The 24,880-nt window shown below is 42.5% G+C and overlaps 1 protein-coding gene across 3 annotated transcripts in view; it reads right to left on the bottom strand.

Moving 5' to 3' along the window:
- Positions 1-7,946: 7,946 nt before the first annotated feature.
- The window catches only part of LOC139446079 (haloacid dehalogenase-like hydrolase domain-containing 5), a 38,754-nt gene continuing 21,820 nt past the window's right edge, over positions 7,947-24,880 (bottom strand). Inside the window, exons 1-9 of one of the 3 annotated variants that reach the window (XM_071227354.1) lie at positions 22,169-22,265; positions 13,003-13,049; positions 11,969-12,163; positions 11,665-11,777; positions 10,601-10,734; positions 10,023-10,200; positions 9,738-9,783; positions 9,386-9,528; positions 7,947-9,030 (exon numbers count right to left, since the gene is read on the bottom strand). In XM_071227354.1, the coding sequence (XP_071083455.1) occupies positions 8,664-9,030; positions 9,386-9,528; positions 9,738-9,783; positions 10,023-10,200; positions 10,601-10,734; positions 11,665-11,777; positions 11,969-12,163; positions 13,003-13,049; positions 22,169-22,250 (1,305 nt within the window). In that variant the 5' untranslated portion in view covers positions 22,251-22,265 and the 3' untranslated portion in view covers positions 7,947-8,663. Of the gene's footprint in view, positions 9,031-9,385; positions 9,529-9,737; positions 9,784-10,022; positions 10,201-10,600; positions 10,735-11,664; positions 11,778-11,968; positions 12,164-13,002; positions 13,050-13,161; positions 13,313-22,168; positions 22,266-24,880 lie in introns of those variants that run through there. The other 2 variants (XM_071227356.1, XM_071227355.1) reach the window with 2 other exon arrangements.

Genomic DNA, 24,880 nt, shown 5'->3' with positions numbered 1-24,880 from the left:
CAACTATAGCCTCCACAGATCGAGGAGTTGTGTTTGGTGCTAACATTTCATATTGTCTATGTCAGTGTGTGTCTCATTCACATACCTGTTTAATTTCCTGATATGTCAATGTGTATCTCATTCACATACCTGTTTAATTTTCGACTGTGTCAATGTGTATCTCACACACCTGTTTAATTTCCGACTGTGTCAATGTGTATCTCCATTCACACACCTTTTTAATTTCCTGCTGTGTCAATGTGTATCTCATTCACACACCTATTTAATTTCCGACTGTGTCAATGTGTATCTCATTCATACACCCGTTTAATTTACTGCTGTGTCAATGTGTATCTCATTCACACACCTGTTTAATTTACTGCTGTGTCAATGTGTATCTCATTCACCTGTTTAATTTCCGACTGTGTCAATGTGTATCTCATTCACCTGTTTAATTTCCGACTGTGTCAATGTGTATCTCATTCACCTGTTTAATTTCCTGCTGTGTCAATGTGTATCTCATTCACACACCTGTTTAATTTCCTGCTGTGTCAATGTGTATCTCATTCACACACCTGTTTAATTTCCTGATATGTCAATGTGTATCTCATTCACACACCTGTTTAATTTCCTGATATGTCAATGTGTATCTCATTCACACACCTGTTTAATTTCCGGCTGTGTCAATGTGTATCTCCATTCACACACCTTTTTAATTTCCTGCTATGTCAATGTGTATCTCATTCACACACCTATTTAATTTCCGACTGTGTCAATGTGTATCTCCATTCACACACCTTTTTAATTTCCTGCTGTGTCAATGTGTATCTCATTCACACACCTGTTTAATTTCCGACTGTGTCAATGTGTATCTCACACACCTGTTTAATTTCCGACTGTGTCAATGTGTATCTCATTCACACACCTGTTTAATTTCCTGCTGTGTCAATGTGTATCTCATTCACACACCTGTTTAATTTCCTGCTATGTCAATGTGTATCTCATTCACACACCTGTTTAATTTCCTGCTGTGTCAATGTGTATCTCATTCACACACCTGTTTAATTTCCTGCTGTGTCAATGTGTATCTCATTCACACACCTGTTTAATTTCCTGCTGTGTCAATGTGTATCTCATTCACAAACCTGTTTAATTTCCTGCTTTGTCAATGTGTATCTCATTCACACACCTGTTTAATTTCCTGCTGTGTCAATGTGTATCTCATTCACACACCTGTTTAATTTCCTGCTATGTCAATGTGTATCTCATTCACCTGTTTAATGTCTTGGTATCAGCTTCAATGTCTCTCATAGGTCTGGACAACCAATCATTTATCGTTCGAAGTTCGCGTAAATTTTCATTTTTCCCTGAAATGCCATCTTGGTCATGGGGTTGGTTTGTGTTTCTCGGTCCTGGCTCTATGTCACCCGATAACAACTGAGAATGTGTCAAGAACAACAACGCTGAGACTCGCTATACTGTACAGCGCTATAAATATCGCCGCGAGTCAATAGCTCACCTCATCCATGGAGTATACAGTCCAACATGGCTGATCTGCAGTGTGCCTCCATGTCTCGATGTCTGAGATAGTTGGGTCCAAAGTACAAAGATCAAATCAAGTTTAAAATATCGTGCAAAACGGAATAATATTATATGTGTTGGAGCTCACTATAAATTATACATACAACAAATTTCATTTACATTTTGCAATCAATTCGATGAGCGAGTGAAGATCACTATTTCAGTTATATCGCGGCATGGTCATGTGCAAACGGAATGACAGTGGCATAAACTCAGAGGCAAAAGAAAGTATAAGTGGGTTTTAAATATGTATAAAAGGTTAAAACAGAATATCTTTGTTTCAAAGCCATTCAATGTTATAAAGTAAGAACTGGATGTTCGTCGTTTAGACAGGCAAATGTGGCATTCCCAATTCAAGATAAAATCAGAACTAAAACACACGTGGGGTAAGAAAATTGACTTTTCACGAATATGTGAACTGGAAATCAATGTCATTAAGCATTTACTCTTTATTTAATGAATCAATCTTAGCACTAATAATGTATGTGAGACCCCGCTGTATAAATACACGGAATAACACGTCTCCTCGTGGATGACGCGTCAAACGTCGGAAGACGTGATTTGTTCATGGCTGCTAATCTTCTCAAAGCGCTTCTTCCAGGCCCTGTCTGTTCTGTGGAACGTGAGGACAACAACGAATTCGTCTGCCAAGTTAATCCAACAGATGTTCTATCGGATTCATATCCAGGGAACATGAAGGCCCGGAAGAACATTGGCGATGACGTTCTGGTACTAAAGGGTCTGGCGTTATCGTATTCATGAATTATCCCCTGTGGCTGGTTCTGTAAGAAAGGGAGTACGACTGGTTGCAAAACTTGATGCCTGTACTCACTGGCATCCATATTGCCCTGAATTATCACTAAGCGCGTCTTCTCGTTGCCACAAATGCCGCTCCTAAGCATAACGCTTCCGCCGTCGTATGGATGAGTTCTCGAACGCTGGTGCCAAACGTTTTCATCGATGTCTGTAAACTCTCTGCCTAACGACATAACGAAATAAACAAAATCGACTTTCGTTGGTGAAGATAACTCTTTGCCAAATTTGAACTTCCCATCCACGTGCCCAGCGTAGTCTGGCACGTCTATGCTGTGGAGTCAAAGCCATGCCTCGGAAAGGACGATTCGAGTGCTGGTCAAAATGTTCTAAGTCTGACTAAGTTTCAGCTATTGGCCTTAACAAAGAGTCAATGTAGTACATTGTTTGGGTAGTTCATTGTAAGTGCATTTGGTCTGTTGAGGCCGTTTGTATATTAGTGACAGCCAGTTGAACGTGATAGTGGTCCAAATGGAGTACCGAGCGACTTAGTCATCAAGTTTTTTACCTTAAATTCCTGACCGCATGTCACAAGTGTATGGTGATGTGTGCCCTAGCTATTCCACTGTTAAACGTTGGGCAGCTATGTTTAAAGGCTGGGAGAACAAGACTCTTCAATAAAGAAGATAGAAGAAACATATACTGTCAGATAGACGTATTACCATTACTGATCTTGAGCAAGATCCATTCAAACTATTTTTTCATGAACATGTACAGATGAATAAGATGTCTGCTCGCTGGGTGCCAAAGTTTCTAAATGCTGATCTTAAGGAAATAAGAACAGACATTGCCAGAGAAAATTTAGAGCTAATTGAGGAGGATTTCGTCAAATTCAAAAAGAGATTCGCAACTAGTGATGAAACATGGGTCTACCACTATGATCCCGAGTCACAGAGTCAATCCTTGGAATGGCACCATTCCACTTCTCCGGCAACAAAAACTTCAGGTCTTCATGATTAGTGAAGAAAGCAATGGCCACTGTATTCTGTGATGCAAAGGGTGTGGTCCTTGTTGATTAATTAGAAAGTCAAAAGCCGATTATCGGTGCCTTCTATGCTGATTTGCTTCATCGCCTGAGAGATTCTATCAACGACAAGCGGCGAGGAATGGTGACTGCTGGAGTTGTACTACTTCATGGCAATGCCTCTTCTCACACCTCTCGACTTGCAAAGGTTGCTGTGCGACGATGTGGGTTTGAAGAGTTTCCTCATCTTCTATACTCGTCAGACCTGGCACCAAGTGATTTCAACATATATGAAGACAGTTGTGTTAATGTCAAGGGAACAGTAAAGTGGAAAGTGACAAGAGCGAAAGACAAACGAAAGTCTGTGTTATATGGAAACAAGGAACACGAAGCACCCATACAATCAACATTGAACAGCACAACACCCGATCTGAGTAATACAAGTACATTCAACAGCTGTCACTGAAATTCCTACCATATATTGAAAGTGAGTAATTTTCTGCAAATTACATTCCTCTCTATTCAGTATGATTCACATCAACAGTGATTGTGTTGTCATTTTTTACAAGTATATTCCATCAAGGATCAGAACACACAAAAGCACTATATTGTTGGGTATTTAGACCAGGGCCCACTTGCACAAAGCGATCTTAGTGCTAAGATGATTGTAACTCCCATACATTAACATAGCCTTACGATAGTCTTAGCGCTAAGATCGCTTTATGCAAGTGGGCCCAGGGAACAGTCAGCCTCCCTGGTGGAATCAGGAGTTAAATCACATAAAATAAGTGGCTTCAAAAATGGTGTGAAATTAACGATAAAATAGATAAGGCTCAAGCTGGGTGTAGAGCAAACTATTCAACAATAGATCACATGTTTACACTGAAAACATACTCATGTAACAAAAGGGGACGATTTTACTGCATCCTCATAGATTTCTCCAAAGCCTTTGACACACCGTGACATATAATGTTATATCAAAATCACTATATGCAGGTGTGATATCTGGCTAGTTTTGTAATGTTATTTCATATCTGACAGCCTGTGACCCCCACCCCAATACACACACACGCGCACGCACACACACACACACACACACACACACGCCCGCGCGCGCACACATATCCCACAAGGTATCCGTGACACAACCTTAAATAAAAGCGCAACATTTATTTATTTCAAATAAAAACAAAAATTAGATTTCATACATACCCATGTTTACACTGACGGTATACGGGCTCATAGTAGGTCTGTAGCAACCATCTTGGGACTTTACTGATGGCTCATATGGGGTTAGTAGGTCTCCCATTTAAGTGGTCAATCTCACTTTGAGAAATAACAAACAATATTAGTTATGATGTCTTTAGTTGCCGTATACGGTGTCATATTAGGTTAGCAGAAACAAATTGGTCGAGGTGTGTTGTTTTCATTTGCGGATTAGCTACGAATTCTAACCATTTTAGCTATAATAACGGTAACGTTATTTTTCGGAGCACTGTCATTTGCAGAAGCACAATGTCTGTTCAACTGTTCTCCATCGTAGACTCTCTATTATTTTATTAATAAAGTCACGAACGTGATTTCTTTGAAAAAATAATGTCCTTGCACATTACAATGAATGATAGAAAAACACAAAACTGTGTTGAATAACGAATTTCTGTACCAGAATTTGCACGTCAAACATGTGAGGTGGGTACTGGAAAATTCAAGATGGCTGTTACTGACGGTATACGTTTCGTATTTTGTCAGTAACAATCATCTTGTAACTGATGGCGTTAGGGCACCCTCCTGTATTCCTGTTTCAGCCGTAAAATCGAATCTGCGATCTCATTTCTTGACCCATGCGCATTTTGAGCTTGGAGGGACAAATAAAACATGGCTGGACGCCAGACTAGGTATCCCAAACATTTCATCACAAGAAGATACTGACCACAACCCTTGTATTCCTCTACGCGTCAGCCCAACAGGCATATCTAGTTTCCAAGTTACACAGAAAAATATCTCCATTTTTGTAGGCTACAGACATTTTTATGACCAAACTTTAGTACCAACACTTAATATCTGCTTTAGTCTGCGTCTAACAAAATGTTGTCACCTGCTGATCTCTGAGAATTCTTCACATCCAGTATTCGCCACAGAAAGGCTCAGTCACCTTGAACCATCATTGATACCCAGCTCTTCTTCCCAACCAGTTTTATTTTTGCTTACATGGTACAAGTCTGTCTTTTGGCAAACACAACACAAACTGGACTGTTGATTTCGACCCCAAGGAAAGTTACTCTATGGTCCCGTCCCTCCACTTTTCTCCGGTTAATGTTGACAAATCTACGCAGGATTCACCTTTACTAACAGCACCAAAGTTCTTGAACATTAATCAACATCATCACACACAATCAGAAACTCCTCTAAATGTACAATAATTCATATCCACAACGTGTGAGGGAGTTTGGCAATGGGAAGGAAAAGGGGGGTAACTCTAAAGTAAAATACATGGCACGCGACCTGAGAGGAGGAATTGTAAAAGCGGCAGTAAAATAACCAATCTCAATTACCCGACGAATCAGATTCCAGTGGGCGTAAAAGACAAAATAGCGATAAATATAATAGGAATGGATCACTGTAAATCACCAGTTGTTCAAGTAATTAATTAAGTAATCAATTGTTAAACCAGTTCTGTAATCCGTGAACACTTTGAGCTGAGGACAAAATCACAATTATTTGAACAAATTTGATGTCAGAAGAAGAAACGGAGCAAAGAAAAGGGGCATATATCTATATGTTAGGCCAATCTCCTAGGTACACGTAGACCAAATGCCATTTCAAACAAAAATTGTCAGTATAAAGGCCGTAAATAGCTTTATAATTATGGCGGCCATATTGAAAATTGGACTCAAACTTCTTGAAACAAAGTCATGTGTAATCATTCGTTGGAACAATTACGTAAAGTTTCAAATTCATTGGTGCAGTGGTCTTTTAGGAGAAGAAATGTACGACGGGCAATCAGACAACGTGACATAAGCCCACCTGACTTCCAGTCAATGCCCTTTCTGTGGTTCAATGTTTGCTATCAGAGAATTTCGGTTTTGGGCAATATTCAATGTTGCTCTGATATTTCTAGCTTCTCTCTTCAGTTGCCTGCCCTAATAGATGTTATACTTCGAATGAAAACGTGTGATAGTCGAAAAACTCGAACCATGTCGAAAACGTTTCCATGTCCCTTCTGGGCCGTCGTAGTTTACCTGTTTGAAACGGACGTTAAATCTATCAACACTGTGTGTGTGAGGCTCATGAATGTCTACGTTGGCGAGCTCATCTGATGTCTTGCATGATATTTCCACCAGGAATGAGTCAAGAAGTTTTTAAAAGGCGCATAGAGAGGAAAGTACTTTGATCAAAATTTGAAAAAAATAATTAACTGTATCTTCCCATGCTTTCGTACTGAATTTATTCAGGTACAATTTTGTTTCTTAAATACGCGTTAAGTTTGGAGAAATGATAAGAAGCTTGGATATTTACATCATCCTGTACAGCCGATTGACCATTTTTTTCCCTTCTACTATTCCTAGATCAGTTATCAGAAACAATGATGGATTAATTGTTTGTTCATATTAGAAATACAGTGCCATTTATCATAAGATCATTTTTAGTCAGCTTTGAGGAAACGCTATATATTGCAAACTGCCCTTAACTACATACTTGCTGATGACGTTATTACATCTATATTTTCTGTAGTTAGTAATACGAACATAAAGCCTCAGATGAAGTACCATGTATTTGTCTTACCATGCTTCTCAGCATAGGGTTAGTAACTATAGCAACCTGACAATATGTATGCACATGATGATTCCGGGTAAGAATATGTCCCCAGGACTGTATTACTGGTCGTTAGGGGCGATTTAATGGATCGGGTGGTGACATTGCGTGTTACAGGCGGATCCAGAGTGGGATCCCCTTCCCTTCCCTTTTGAAAACCAAATGTAGTATGTTGTAGGCAGTAATTATATCGGGGATTATCTGAAAGTTATCTATATTTTGGATCCCTCCTTTTAAAAATGCTGGATCCGCCCGTGTGTGTGTCAACGTAACATGACGGCGTGGACCGTTGCTCACAATATCGACCACTGGATTGTCTGGTCCATTTACAGGCCGGCGTCATGTAACTGAAACAAAACTGAGTGCGGCCTTACACCACACACACACACACACACACACACACACACACGACTTCAACTACCATCGTTTATCTTTCACTCAATACATCTGGCCACAGATAAGAAAGTCCCCAGTGTCCAATACGGGATCAGGTGGTCACAACGTGTGTCTATGTTGATTGAAAAGCATCGTACCCTACTGGCTCAGATTCTTACTCATGACAACGTATTTGCCGGACCTGCACACGATTATCAGGCCGTCGGTGATGAAGCATTGCAGCATCGGCAACTATCAGTCAAACACAAAGCGTTCTGGTTTCCACTCATCATACAGGTATCTCTGAGATAATAATAAGAAAATAAATCACATCTTTCCGAGGCAAGGAAGTCCAGAGAGAAACATGACTTTGATAGTCAGAATTGTAAGGAATGACGTAATCACGACATAAGGACATATATAAGTGACATGTATTTATTCATGTAAGAAAAGGTTGTACAAAATATAATCACCATCGATATGTACACTGCCCTATGACAAAGGTATTTGCGTTCATATTTGACATCAATCGACACATTTACTCCCATAACTACAACACGAACCATTCGTAATTATCTGAACCGCGAAATTAGTACGGACATATTCTCACATTTACCCATTGACGAAAACAGTGTACGACAATACACTTCCACACCCACTGACATCTACAACACTTTAATACACTGATACACGCTTAAATAAGTCACGTGATAACCGGTATCCAGTATGGATTGTCGTATTGACAGTCAGATGTCGCACAGCGACCTCCAATATCAGTTTTCCTCAGACTGAGACAGTCCACAGGTCGCGTCACAGTCTCGTCTTCACTCAGTGAGTGTGCGAGAACATGACCTGTTGACGAGCACGTCATGGCAAAGACTAGGCAACAATAATATCTACAAAGTCCATAAACATCGGTCAGCTTCTATCGCAGCAGCACCAATCTCTTATCACAGTGTAGCCTGGAGGCAATTTGCATATGATTTCTTTCCGTGTATATACGGGCGCCGTGACAGAGTCCCTCACAAACTGTGCTTCCAGGATGCGGAATGGCTGGCGAGAGGTCGGCGAGATTTCCGAAGTTTTACGTTCACAATCAGAATCTTCCTTCCGGTTTAATGTCGTAACAATGTTCACATCATGCCGTTATGCAGTTTTCAACTTCCAGTATGTGCTGGATGCCGACATCGACATCTTGAACAAACTTGGAGGGCTGAGACAGATGAGGTTCGTTGTTGATGTCGCGATGGCCGTGGTACGTCTTCTCGTTGTCGTCGTCCATCTCAGTCACTTCCGGTTTGTGCTGGTATACACCGGTTCCAACGAGTAAACTGTGGCATCTCTCGACCGTCTGTTCGTGCAGGTCGACGTTTGACGGAATGTGCCGAGAGGAAGGAAGCCCTTGCTGCGTTGTCACATCGTTGCCGTTTTTCTTGTTGTTCCACACCTTCTGAAGGTAGCGGTCGTACAGGTTGGCACCGTAGATGTCAACGTTAGGGTTGTCGCTGGAAGATAATGGTCACGTGATGAATTCAGAACACATTTCATTCGTCAATGAGTTTAATGAGTAGGAGTTAAATTAGTAGCGGTTTAATCATTGACTTAGCGAGTGATTTAAAGTTAAGTTTATAATTTGACGTTGCAATATTTCAACCATAGAGATGACGGCACGTAAACTTAATGTGGGAGGAAATTGATGCAGGTCGCTGACGGATTCCGGGTTACTCCAACCAACAACCTTTAGCCTGCATGTCCATTATTTATAAAATTAGAGCTTCAAAGGCTACGATTACTTTCCCTGAAGGAGGAAATAATAGTTTGTTTCCATCAGTTTCGAAATTATGTCAATATATTCCTTACCCGATGAAATAGAGGCGTTTGATAGGTTTCCTTATGCCCATGGTCTTGGCTACTTTGCTGATAGTGTGTTCGGCGAACCTGTACGTGATCTCGCACGGCTTGCCTACCAGGGTTGAATACTCCAAATCCTTCCCGGTGATCTTCTGTAAACGGAGGAAGGAATGTTTAGAGATGGTTGACAGTACACACTATATTCAAATCGATATGAAAACGACACCGATTACCGCCTACATTCCAAGACACTACAACGACAAAACTACTATATTTAACGTGTAACTGGAGCGTGCGCTCATTTACATTTTTCGTACTCGTGTTAAAATTGGATGAACACACATTCTGAACTGGGACTTACTCTGTATAAAGCTTCAAGACAAACAAGGAAAGCTCCGTGTCCGAACCTGAAACATCAAAACGGTAAATATAAGTACTGTCCATTACATTAATAGAGGGGTCGGGTGTCACTCTAGTTTCGTATTCATTGGATTTCAGAACTGACGTTTGGGAATAGTGGCTGTCTTAAAACATTTAGATCAACACCTTTGACTGATAATTCGGGAGAGCGTGAGGGAAAGTGTTTAGTTTGTTGTTTAGCGTCGCATTATTCCAGCAAGAGGTCTCAAGTATCTAGAACGCCTACCTGGGAATGCAGGCTTCCGCCATGAATTGAAGGTCCATGTTGCACGCAATCACCGGAAGTTGGGGCACACGTTTAGGGTCTGCAGGGGCCTTGGTGGGTTTACCCTCCGTCAACAGCAGGTCCATCAACAGTTGGAGGTTTGCCTCCCAATGCGTGGGCTCGGCCAACAGCAGAACGGCTGCAAGACACATAAAAAGGTTTAGTTCGGTGGGTAGACTTTGATGCCCGTTTTAGCAATGTACCGAAGATAACACGACAGGAGACACCAAGATTTAGTTATACGAAAATGGAAGTAAACGCTTCAACCACAAGGCTCCACCAACCGGTGCCCTAGCATTGAACACTTTAGTTGTATATTGCGTTCTTGTGTGATCCAGCAAACTCGTTAATATTGACAAGTATTTCCTGTCCGATCTATCAGTTAATTGTTACCAGGAAGAAAAATATAATCCTGGGCCCGTTTCACAAAGCGGTTTTAAATAGAAATAAAGATCAGATAAATATTATTTTACTTGTACCACAAATACCGACCTGTAGTACAACTACATGAGGTAAAAGCACTGCGAGTTACTCCTTACCTTCGATTTTGGGAAAGTCGTTGTTTTCCTTGTAGCCCCTGGCAACGACCTTTCTGTTTTCGTGGTCAACCATGTCCAACAAGGGATAGGCCTCCTTCACATCATCCAGCGTGCACAGGTTTGAGAAGCCAAGACTTTTTCAGGTTAAAGATCATAGAGTATTAACGAGGAGACCATGCAGTTTGAGCATTAAGATGAGTGAGTATGGTTTTACGCCGCTTTTAGCAATATTCCAGCAATATCACGGCGGGGGACACCAGAAATGGGCTTCACACATTGTACCCATGTCGGGAATCGAACCCGGGTCTTCGGCGTGACGAGCGAACGCTTTAACCACTAGGCTACCCGACCGCCCGCAATAAGATCAACTATCTTAAAATAATGATCTCAGCGGATTTTCTGCGATGTACACTCAGCTAGTGCATTATGGCGTTTTGAGCACATTGTGCGGAAATACTTATTGCAACACCGCATCTAATTAATTTTAGTGGAGTGAGGTGAATTTGGGGTTTAACTACGCGTTCAAGATCGTTTCACTTCCGTAGCGACGTTCATGCGACTGTGGGTGGCTGCTTGGACTGGTCAAGACTGTAGCCGGTTTTATAGTGCTAGCCCACTGACCTACCATGCCGCAGTTAAATATGGACATCCCACTCAGACACACTACACTGATTCCAAGCGGAACTGTTTTTGTTTTAGCCCCTTTAAACAGTAGATTATTTAATGTATTTTAGTATGACGTCACCTGGGACCGATCTTCCGCTCTCTGGACAGACGCTAATCACTAGACCACTGGAATCAATGCCATATGTAAAACCGGTATAATGCCTTTGTAGTTATTAGGTTTCGCTTTAACTCCTATATATCACAATATTTTAACAATGTGGGGCTGCCAAATAACCCGAGCCGAGCTCCCCTTTAACATGTTTCCACCTTGTGCAAGAAAAAGAGTTAACTCAGCAGATACCACACACTAATTAAGTTTGTACAAACACGAATTGGTTGTGTGTGCTCCCTAAATAGTATTCTGGAAGCAGTCGTGATATGTCACTATGAAAGGATACTCTTTGGCAATCTCCAGCCTGTGTTCCTGGCCAATCACCAGCACGTGCTGATCGTGGAATTGGCGCAAAAGCTTCACGGGAGTCGGCGCGTGAATCACCTGGTCACATGACACCTGCAACAGACGACCATTTGTGTTAAAGTTATCGCGTGGTGGAAAACAACATTTACTGTAACGCTATTCCACTTTAATATCGGTTCAAATGGCTTGTCCTTTACGATGCAATTCTGATCTACAGTACAACTATCGTGAGAGAAACTCTAAAACCAAGAATTTAATTTACATGGCCGCAATGTGTCACTTACTTCTAAGTTGAACCATCCTGCGATCTGCTTCGCCTTATCATGGGTCCTATTGCAAGCGTTGGTGACGAACGCGCATGGCACGCGCAGCTGTCCATCGGCGTCCTTCAACTTCTCAATGGCCTTGACTGCAGGTGCGAGGGCGGCGCTGCCTCGAGCCAACACTCCGTCCACGTCAAACAATATGCCAAAGTCCGGCTGAAAGAAAGTTTACACGTGTTAGTAACGAAGGGAAATGTCTTGAATTAACTTCATAAAACTAAACTAGTCCGGTTCTTGGATTGCGAACTTACTTAAATTAGAACACTGTACACACAATATGTGTGTTCTATTCGGGTCTGGACCTCACATTTGTCATTGGGATTAATAGATATCACACCAACACGTTAACCACTTTCCTTGTACATAAGCAAAGTATTTGTGTCATTTCAAGAAATGAAATCATTGGCAAACAAACAAAATATCGCGAAACAATGAAAATAGATGACACCCGGAAACATTCCACATAATTATACAGAACGAGTTATAACTAAGGCGACGCTACTTTATAGAACAGACTATAGTCCACTTGCCTCAAGGTTAGCGACCCAGGACGAGAGACGATATACCACCAATCTGGACGCAGTAGCTGTCCCGCGAAGTCGGGCTAGCATCATCTCACTGATTTAAGTTTAAAGACGACTACACGGAAGCAATTTCTACATCCAGAAAGTGCAGACTCGACAAAAGCCATCTCTCGCCAAGCTATTGCACAAGGTGGGGGAAACCCCGAAGTTGACCTAGCTCATTTGCATATCACATGGTAACTTGTTTACGTGATCAGCTGTTCGACACGCGCGACGAAACCAGTTGGTCCCGCTTCAATTTGATGGGTTAGCACCTTCCCTTTGTAGCATTATTCGACTTGCTATTCAAATATTACTTAAGACACACAAGTAGGAAAGTATTTAATCAAAGAAACTGTCAAATCGAAGATTTCGTTCTACAATAAAAACAAAGTAATGCATAGATGTATATGAATGAAAACGCTCACTCACCTCGGCAATTGAGATATCGGAATCGGCAGAAGACGAATCCGAATTGTCTGTAAATGAAAGAAATAGTTGTTACAAGTCTATAAAAGCATGCATTTGTTATTATCAATTCTAGCTTACATGTCAGATCAGATGCCGTCAAGATATAGCTGAGAAACTCACCAGTCGAATATCCATCATCGCGAATCGGGCTGTGGGTAACTCTCATGATGTCAAATATGTATAAATATCAATCGAAGATAACTGTTATGCAGTTGCAGTAACGTCAAAGTATCAAAGTCACGTTCGAGTTGTATCTGAACAACGACGAGGTGGTGCCCACATTTATAGGAGGCCATGCTGTCTTGTTTACTATCAGATACTTTGCATACTCCTATCTGATTGGCTGGTATCGAGGTGAGGAACGGAGGTCAGAGGGTACCGCGGAATAATTGTTTACGTCGCTGGATGTAATTCGGTGACGGGGCAAAAGTCGGTGAAGGGCTACACCGATAACCAGTTACTCAGCGATTGCTAGAGTTAGTCAACCCCGGCAAAGTACACAGGTTATCAGCGAAGCCGGTAAAAGCACATGGCAAGACACGACTGTCTGACGTTTGACGATGGCTGGACGTAACACTAACCGACATGAACATGACATCTGGATCTATGCTTTACTGACCACGAAACATCTGTCATCTTCACGCCTACGAGATTACTACAAAAACGACCATTTTTCATATTTGTTTGGTTTTTCAGAGTGTGAAGTCTTGACGTGTAACGTCACATTTCAAGCCTCCGAACTTATATGAACTCGCAGTTACAAACATGTTAAAAGATCGTGTCATGTTGATTTGAGGCAAATATGGATGTTATTTAATGCTTTAGGTTGATACCGCTTTGAACAGTATTTCAGTTATATCACGGCGGTGTTTGATGTGGGAGAAGAGGCCCTGGTGGTGCAGATCTTGGACGTTTAAAACTTCAGTGAAACACACGATCATTGATATAAGAAATATAACCTAACAAGGGCGAACCGGGATTCGAGCCCACGATCATAAGATTCTGGAACTTAAGGAACGCAACTCTGCACAGCGAAGTACGGCGCCTGGGGCACCCGCGTCCTCTGGTTTTGTTGTAATAATTGCACAAAAGGTATATGAAAGTGAATATGGTTTTATGCCACTTTTAACAACATATTCCCACAATGTCATGGCACAAGACATTCATCTTACCAGTATTACATTCTGAGCAGTAGTGACGTAATTACGCCCCGTCTTAGCGAGTGAGTGAGTGAGCACTTGAGCAACTTTAAGGCGGAGGTCACCAAAAATTAGCTTCGCCAGTACCGATCTGAGGAATCGAGTGAGTGAATGAGTATGTTTTCACGCCGCTTTTAGCAATATTCCAGCAATATCACGGCGGGGGACACCAGGAATGGGCTTCACACATTGTACCCATTTGGGGAAACGAACCCGTGCCTTCAGCATGACGAGCGAACGCTTTAACCACGAGGCTACCCCACAGCCCTAACAGATCATGGATCAAGATTGGGGTGTACCTAGGATTCGAACCCACGATCAACGGATAATGGTTAGTGATGGAACTGTGAATAGCAACTGTACCCTTAGTCATGTCCACAAGGTAGGATCGGAACAACTGGTGACACTGGTGACGGATCAAGGAAAAGCAGCAGGTGTCTAGGGAGGTTCATGTTGCATGAGTGAGTGAGTGAGTGAGTGAGTGACATGGGTTGGTGACTGAGATTTTACACCCTAAAAACCACGACGGGAAGTATGCGCTTCATACAATATGCTCAAGGTGAGAATCGAACCCGGGTATGCAGCGTGACGAGCAAACGCTTTAACCGATAGGCTACTGTACTGCTCCTGCAATCAAAGCTAAATGGGCAGCCTGTCACGATTGTCCGTTGTTTAATATCTGCAACTAACAATCACCGATTACACATTATAAGGGTCGCCTCTGAGGTCTAGTGGATATAGCGTCTGCCCGGAGAGTCGAAGGTCGGTGGTTGGATCTCCGGCCGCGGCAAACCAAAACACGTTAAAAGATGGTACTGGTTACTCCCCTGCCTAGCGCTGTTGACCACAGAAACCATGTCACAGTTCTTGGAGGTTGACCAGTCCTTTATCAAGCTGACCGGTAGATAACAGTTAATCACCACTCCCGTGTATACAGCACCGTTGGCAAATGTAACTGATAAACGTGATTGACAGTTTCAGCACGGTCAGCAATTCGCAACTAGAGCCTGTCAAAGTATGGACTTTCGGGTCGTGGGGTGGCTATGTGGAGACCGTGGGTGCTAGTCACACCGGAGATCGCGATCGTTTCCCCACCTCGGTACAGCGTACCCTCCGTCGTTATAGTGAGGGTCATAAAGTCTCACCCTCACACCGCAAGCGCTGTTAGTTGATGCGCCATATTGGTCAGGAAGATCGTTTTCAAATACTGTGAAAATTCACGCTTCACTTTTCTAATTTTTCTCGTTATGGGGCTTCGAGTTGTTGGTGTCCATTATTCCAGTCGAACTGATTTGATTCGTGTTGACCTTACGGTCTGTGTATAGCGAAACCCCGTTAATCCGGACGGTAATGTTCACAGTGTGATTATACAGATTAAGTTCCCGATTAACCAGTCACGGTATGAAGTAGTGTCCCTTGTATTGCTGGTGGCAGGGTCAATACATACTCATATATGAATGAAATAGGTAGAAGGTTGAGTATCCTAAAGAAAAAACGATTTTTTGCCCATTATGTAATATACCACTCGATGAAACAGAATTTCACATCTGCATGCTGTGTCCCCTTTTGAGGGATTTAAGAAACAGTATATTACCTGAATACTATATTGAACATCCGACATGTTTAAATTTCAAAAGTTGCATCTTCCAGCCCATATGATTTGAATTGTTTAGCTAAGTATAACGTTCTTGGAATGAAAAAAGCCGTTGTAAACAGTTAGGCTCCCCACATCATTAATGTAAATCTGTGATGTCTCAGGATGCCATTACCTGACATATTCATGTAGGAAACAAGTAAATGATTTTCTTCTTATAATTTTTTTGTTAAATATAGAATAATAACGAATTATTGAGCATGGCAATTGAATCATTCAAATGTGTAAACACCAAATACCAAATACGAATATTCAATTCTCCATCACAATCATCATCATCATCATCATCATCATCATCATTTTCATCATCTATTACGAGAAACGGTCTGAATTCATTTGTCTTAATGACACGCAATCGTAGTGAAAGATCGCGGGTTCGAATCCCGGTTCGCCCTGATAATGTTTCCAGGTTTGTCTGCACCATTAACATGTCCAAAACATGCAATACTTCGGGGTCCCCCTACAATAAGCACAGGCGCCGTGCTGTAGCTGAAATACCGTTCATACGGTGTTTAACCAAAGAGTAAGGGTACTGTGCTGACAGAGCAAAAGGTCATACTCGGGTCTGAGATTCGAACCCACGACCAGCTTATCCTGGCACACTGAGTTGTGGCACCCCAGAACCACTGGACGCCACAAACACCATAATGCCTACACATAGCGCCCATTCTTCACTCTTCCTTCACCCGGACACAAGTTCTGATTAACATCCACACACAGATTCGTTTCCGTTGCTAATACTTGAAGCTATCTGACCTATATATCCTAAAATAGATCAGGCGCGTTGTTGCTGTAAGTACTTCTGTACCAAATGTGCAAAACGCCACGATGCAATTAAACATCCCCCAAATCCAACTTTTATTATTTACAGTCAATGCTCCCAGACTATACCGACATGCACTAGACATTCCCTCTGTCTATTAGTAATGGCTTGTGTAGTGTTTAACGCCAACTATATATGACGACGGTCTGTAAATGATCGAGTCTGGGACAGACAATTCAGTGATTGATATCATGCGCATCGATCCGCGCAAGGAGGTTTTTGCTTAACGCCGCACTTAGCTATAGTCCAGCTATATGACGGCAGCCTGTAAATAATCGAGTCTGGACCAGACAATCAAGTGATTGATATCATGAGCATCGATCCGCGCAATTGGGACACGATGACATGCATCAACCAAGTCAGCGAGCCTGACCACCCGGTCCCGTTAGTCGTCTCTTACGACAAGCATAGTCGCCTTTTACGGTAAGCATGGATTGCTTTTCGGGATACGATGACATGCATCAACCAAGTCAGCGAGTCTGACCACCCGATCCCGTTAGTTGCCTCAAGCATGGGTTGCTGAAGATCAGTTTTAACCTGGATCTTCACGGGGATAACATATTTTACAAAGCCTTCTTGTCGTAGAATAGGTATCAAAAGTTATGAATTCACATTTCATTTGTAGATAAAATTTTATTTAACAATATTCCCATGAGTTCTGTTCAGACACAAATCCTTGGTGTAATAACAAGCAACAGATAAATAATTACTTTTTGACAAAATACACATGCAGCATTCAATTAATTACAGTTGCGTCGTTTGGGAACAAAACCAAAAACCATGGCAGGACTTGTATACACTCTAATATCAACCTATAACAGCGGCTTACTATTCTTTACACAATTTCAAAAAAACTAGGTCGAGTGACAGCGACCTTCACTGGCTCATCAGATACCTGCGCCATCGAAAATATTTTCGCGTTATTTAAGTGTGTATTTGCCTGGTGCACTGTGAATCATGTTAACAGCAGTCACATAACAAATCCAGTAACCGTATTATTTGCCAGAACAATCGCTCACGACAAAGAGCCCCACACGGGAATCACGTCGTAACGGCGTGAACCACGCCGGGGCGGCCATGACACTTAGAACTAGCCAATCAGCGCTCAGCTGACATAATCATCCAACTGGTGGCAGCAACAAATCTATTTATATCCCAACAGTAAAGCAGGCGCTAGGTGAATAATTTAACTCGTTTCTCAAATGTGGAATTTGATCTGCGAGTAATAAAGATATTAACCTACTTGTTGACTGCGAGGACGATTAGTGCACGATAGATTGTCGTGACCACATATATGGTATTGGTTTTCAGGAAGCGTTTGGAATCTCTCAATATGGGAAACATGGGTAGTTCAACGTTAGTCCTGTCAGGATGCCATTACCTGGCATATTCATGTAGGAAACAAGTAAATGATTTTCTTCTTATATTTTATTGGTTAAATATTGAATAACATTCAGCAGCCCATGTACTGAGAAGGCTCTTTAACATAGACTAACGTCAGTCGTAGTACTAAGACGGCTCTTTAACATAGACTTACGTCAGTCGTAGTACTAAGAAGGCTCTTTAACATAGACTTACGTCAGTCGTAGTACTAAGAAGGCTCTTTAACATAGACTTACGTCAGTCGTAGTACTAAGGCTCTTTAACATAGACCTGCGTCAGTCGTAGTACTAAGGCTCTTTAACATAGACCTGCGTCAGTCGTAGTACTAAGGCTCTTTAACATAGACTTGCGTCAGTCGTTGTACTAAGGCTCTTTAACATAGACTTACGTCAGTCGTAGGACTAAAGCTCTTTAATATAGACGAACAACAGTCCTAGCGCTAAAACTCTTTACACAGACTTGCGACAGTTGTAGCGCTATGACCCTTTAACATAGACTTACGATAGTCGTAGCGCTAAGACCCTTTAACATAGACTTACGCCAGTCGTAGCGCTACGATCGCTTCGTGTTACGGGGCCCCGTTTCACAAAGAGGCCTTGACGCTAAAACTGTCTTAGACATGCACTGACGACAGTCGCGACTGTCCCTCCGTTTGAGCGACTGAGCCCTCACTGGGACAAAGTACGTATATTACGGTCAATAGGCGACTCATGTTTCCTCAGTTCAATGGCCAAATGAACGCTACAATGAATATTAGCTTTCGGCAGGCGCTCAATAAACTGACCCAAATCGACATCGGAAATGACGAAGAAGCGCGTGATCTGTCGCGTGACGGGATCATGTCACGTGCAGGGTATCGATTCGGTGTTGTGTGAAAAGTTGGGGACAAGGTATGTGACAAACACGAACAATCTTCTTTGTTTGTTGACGGCGGCTTGTAGATAATCGAGTCTGGACCAGATAATCCAGTGATTGACATAATGGGAATCGATTCACGAAATTGGTGTGTTTGTGTGTGTGTGTGTGCGTGCGTGCGTGCGTGCGTGCGTGCGTGTGTGTGTGTTTGTGGAGGTGTGTGTGTGTGTGTGGGGGGGGGGGGGGGGGGGGGGGGTCGTCCACTGTGTTACCTTTATAATTGTCCTCAGTGAAACGTATATCAGCCAAACAAGCGAGTCTGACTACCCGATCCCATTTGTTGCTAACGACGAGAATGGGTTGCTGAAGACCAATTCTAACCCGGATCTTTACAGGTCTTCTACCTTCTGTTTACCTTGTTCAGCATCATGAGGAAAACGATTTCGTCAATATCACTAGTATCTAAGCGAATGCAACGTTCATGATCCTGTTCATTTTTCCAAATACAAATAAAGTAAACTACATACACCTGAAGACTGGCTGTATTTTGTGGTCTCTGATTTGACCAAAACATTACAAATTTTTGAAGGCTGAAAATACTTATTGATATGATGCACGAAATATCGCCTATGGTACCCGCATCAACTACATCGCCATCGTATAACCATGGTTTAATTTCCAATTACGTGGATCGATGCTCATGATGTCAATCACTTGATTGTCTGGTGCGGACTCGATTATTTACAGACCGCGATCATATAGCTGGAATATTGCTGAGTGCGGCGTTAAACAACAACACACGAACAACACTATCTTTAGTCCGGTAGTTTGTTTTTGGTGACTAAGGAAGTTATTGGTATATCGCTTTTAAAAAACCGTTATCTTTTATTTTGCCAGTCGGAAATGTAGCACCCCAATGCAAAGCCTACAGCGGCCAGTGACACACGTTTCTAATGGGTCGACCCGTAGCCCAGGTGGCGGACTGGTCAAGCGGTCAAAAGCAGTGGGCCAGCAAATGTCAGGTGCTGAGATCATGTACCCCAAGTGACCGGGTTGTTATTCAGCCTTGAGACCAATAATATTTGTGCGGCGTTAAACAACAAAAAACAATACAATATTGTTTACAGATCTTCACAGTGTTGTCACTACCCCTAGTTTAGACTATATACACCCTGTACACACGAAAGAACCCGCTCGTCCGATGGTAGAGTGTCAAAGCCAGCGGCCCCACCCACCCTGGGCAAGTGACTTAGTTCCAATGTGCCTCTGTTCATCCAAGCTTGGAATGAGTACTGGATATGTGAGGTGGAAGTAAAAACCTTCCAGAACCCGTACACAACTTGGGTTGTATACTCCCCAGGGAGTTGAGATTTCTAATTGGAGCGCAAGCGAATCCACCGGTCGGGGAACAAATAAAACCGAATTTGAGCGGACACTAGTACCTCGATACCCGCGGTATAAAAATATATAATATAACATATTAATATGGAGAACGGCGGATAAAAAAACGATGAACAAAATAAAGGAATATAGGTAGATGTAGCTATTTACCAGCACCGCCCCATGCAGTCGGGGTATAATAACACGCAATCAGCCACCGAAATCTAAACTCAGATTCAAATAGTCACTATCGGTCACAATTAAATTCATCATTGTAAAATGTTTCATCTACCTGGTTCAAGTAGCCAACTTTCGATGAGCTGAAACCCTTCTACTAACCAGTTTTACGGACAGAAAGCACGTATTTTGAAATAAGACACTCAAACAGCTGTGAGAAACTCTTCTCAACCCATCAAAATCTTCAGGGACATACATCATGCCAGCCAGTTCACACAGCGATCACGTGCTCACTGGGTGCAAAGGTCAGTATTGATCCGCCGGCTGACTGCTCTCGCAAGCTCGCACGTGCTGTACATGCATCCTCCTCGTGCTAGACACCCAGGCAGCATGCAGTAACCATGGAGTTTGGAGGCGCATCGCTGACAGTTGATAACAAATAACGCGTGTGACAGTTTGTGTTGAGTAATTAACATATACATTTAAACGGATATGCGTCATGCGAACCTTAAAAACTGAAGTGAAATGTTTAATGTCTGAATTTCATAGCTTTACAACTGAAGCACTTTCAGATCAATACATACTCGGCCAAGTTCAATACAGAAACACGGTGATGTAAGTGATGTAGGAAATAAGTGGCATTTTTCGGCGTTCAGTGTCAACGCTATTTGCTTCATGACACTGCTTTCAACATTCCTCGAGGTTCACACTCTCAGAAAGATTTTTATGCGTTTTGTTTTATATCAGTTTATAACACACAATTACACCTAACTACTACCAAACAATCGACGAATAATTGTCATAGACTTTAAAAAGTAAAGGTAAGAATTCATTATGTTATCAATTATTAGCATTAATTTATACTCAGTGTATAAAAGTAAAAAATAATCTGGCGATCACTTTTTAGATTATATTGGTTGAATGAGGCGGGGGAGTGGTCATTTAATATCACATCTAACGTGATTCTGATTGCGAGCACCCAAGTCATAAAGTTGACTGCACGGACTCTATATGATGTACGGTTAACGGTTAAACTACATCATTGAGTAGCGAGCCCTGCCTCAAACACACTTGTAGTTAGTACAACTTGAGCTCATGTGTATATATACTCCCGATGTTCATTTCCTGAAGTGATAGGGTGTCACGGTGCTACACAGGACATCGTCCAAGGTTAAAACATGGATGATGCTAAAACCCGGTAAGTTGTAGATATTTCATTAATAAATAAAGGCTCGACCTAGTGATTAATAGTTACAAACTGTTGTCATATTTAGATTATTTTCCAGTCGCGAGTGATGATTTAAGATTCGTATTTTGGGAGCCATTACAAGACTCTACGACGTTATTTAACTGGTCTCCAGAAATATGGCTTTGGTTAGATAAAAGGATCCCTCCTTGGAACTATCAATGCAATGATATAGCATCACAATGCTTTGCAGACCATTGTGACGACATCTGTTACTATCACGTCACAATCAAATGACATCATTAATATATCTGCTACAGTAGACATGTTTAAAACTACTCGGCTCGTAGAATAAAAAAATACTTTATAAGACATCTAGGTAATGGCCTTTGTTTCAATTTGGATCAATAAGCAAGAATATTTCATAGGTATGAGTAATATTTCTATGTATGAAGCATGAAACGACCTACCTGAGGAATAATTGACAAACGCTCCATATTTCTTTTCCTCGCGACGTGCAGCCGACGTTTCGAAACAAAACAATTCAGCCATGTTCGTTCAAGTAATAACACGATGTTAAAGCCTGTCAAATGTATCTTATCAGCAGCAGCGGGGTATAACCCTTTATATAGCCTTGCTCGGCCTTCAGAGAGACAACGATTGGTCGACTGTAGTGCCTTAGCTTAATTCGATCAGCATTGGTCATTCTGCTGACCACGAGCGTAGCACGAACGCTGACGTCATGGCCTAGGTTGGCTGCCAAACGCTTTAGGGGTTGACCGAGTTCACACGAGCTGTTCTAAGATTGGCTGGCGCGTGTAGCTTGGTATACTGGTATGTGAAGTTGCCATAATGTAGCTTGGTTTGAACTTTGAGCAAAGTTTGTTTAATTATATTGGGTGCACAGTACACATACATTTGTCCTCATAGGTGTATCATAACCTTGCACAAGGAGACAGTGTCACGTAGTTTTCTGGGTGACCCCTATTTATGAGTGTTTATGCGTCCATCAATGTACAGTATAACATTTCTATATGGGTTTCCATCACGTGAACAGTTTTGGAAGATACTTAGATAGTTTTCCTTTGGGTGAGTCATAAATAAACACTCACTGCCCACGTCACATTCATGCAACACCTCAGCGTTACAAATACAGTTGTGAACAGGTGGGAAATAATCATAATTAAGCGCATGTTAGCATAACGCACGTTTGAAAACTGCATACTCTAACTGTGGAATACAGAAGTATTGATCTTGTCAACGTCTGCTGTCAGGCAAACGACGGCGATCAGGTGTCAGTTTCCGGTTCCTCCGTGATGTCATGTTGCAAACGTTCATTCTGGTCGGAACATGAGGCGTCCATGAGGTGACACCTCATTTGTCACACTCCCGACCCCGTATCAGAGACCATTATCCACGTCACAGTCCGTACATCTTGCTACACCTTGCTATCTCCTGCTACATCTTACTACATACGGGCGGTCGGGTAGCCTAGTGGTTAAAGCGTTCGCTCGTCACGCCGAAGACCCGGGTTCGATTCCCGACATGGGTACAATGTGTGAAGCCCATTTCTGGTGTCCCCCGCCGTGATATTGCTGGAATATTGCTAAAAGCGGCGTAAAACCCATCTCACTCACTCACTTACTACATACTGTTACCCCCTGCTTCCTTCTGCTACTTCTGTTACACTTGCTACCATCTTGATACCTTTTCCTACATCTTGCTACATCTTGCTACATCTTACCACCATTTGTGTCATCTTGCTACCTTCTCCGACATCTAGCTTAATCTTTCTACTTTCAGTTACGTCTTGCTGCAAATTAACCCCCACTACCTCCTGGTACTTCCTGTTTCGTCTTGCTTCATCCTTTTGTTTGATATGACTTTTATGGCCGTGGGATGTTAACACGTGGTATTCTACTTTTGCATGACAACGCTTCTGTTCACAAGTCGAGAATTACACAGGCCGCCATATGTGAATGTGGATTCGAACAGTTAAACCATCCACCCTACAGCCCAGACTTAGCCCCCAGTGACTATTTCCTTTTCCGGCAAATGAACTCTAACCTTCGTGGAAGACGCTTCCAGGATGACGAGGACATAAAGGCGGCCACAGAGGCGTGATTAGAGGGCCAATCTGCGGATTTCTATAAAAGTGGAATTAAAAGCTTGAAGGACAAACGGAATAAGTGAGTGAGTATGGTTATACGCCGCTTTTAGCAATATTCCAGCAATATCACGACGGGGACACCATAAATGGGCTTCACACATTGTACCTGTGTCGGGAATCGAACCCAGGTCTTGGGCGTGCCACATTGTATTTCATATTGCTACATCTTTGTAATATTGCTACATCTTTGTACATATTACTACATATTGCTATCTCCATCTACATCTTGCTGATCTTGCTACATTTTTCTGCATCTATATACGTCTTTCTACATATTGATGCATCTTGCTATCTCTTCCTGCATCTTGCTACCTCCTGCGACATCTTGCTGCGTCTTGCTACCTCCTGCGACATCTTCCTGCATCTTGCTACCTCCTGCGACATCTTCCTGCATCTTGCTACCTCCTGCGACATCTCCCTGCATCTTGCTACCTCCTGCGACATCTTCCTGCATCTTGCTACCTCCTGCGACACCTTCCTGCATCTTGCTACCTCCTGCGACATCTTCCTGCATCTTGCTACCTCCTGCGACATCTTCCTGCATCTTGCTACCTCCTGCGACATCTTCCTGCATCTTGCTACCTCCTGCGACATCTTCCTGCATCTTGCTACCTCCTGCGACACCTTCCTGCATCTTGCTACCTCCTGCGACATCTTCCTGCATCTTGCTACCTCCTGCGACATCTTCCTGCATCTTGCTACCTCCTGCGACATCTTCCTGCATCTTGCTACCTCCTGCGACATCTTTCTGCATCTTGCTACCTCCTGCGACATCTTCCTGCATCTTGCTACCTCCTGCGACATCTTCCTGCATCTTGCTACCTCCTGCGACATCTTCCTGCATCTTGCTACCTCCTGCGACATCTTCCTGCATTTTGCTACCTCCTGCGACATCTTCCTGCATCTTGCTACCTCCTGCGACATCTTCCTGCATCTTGATACCTCCTGCGACATCTTCCTGCATCTTGCTACCTCCTGCGACATCTTCCTGCATCTTGCTACCTCCTGCGAC

Source organism: Haliotis cracherodii, unplaced genomic scaffold, assembly GCF_022045235.1.
Source record: "Haliotis cracherodii isolate W230 unplaced genomic scaffold, xgHalCrac1.p SCAF_6, whole genome shotgun sequence".
Classification (NCBI taxonomy): Eukaryota; Metazoa; Mollusca; class Gastropoda; order Lepetellida; family Haliotidae; genus Haliotis; species Haliotis cracherodii.
The sequence above is the reverse complement of the archived record's forward strand: the minus strand, read 5'-3'. Positions and strand labels throughout refer to the sequence as shown.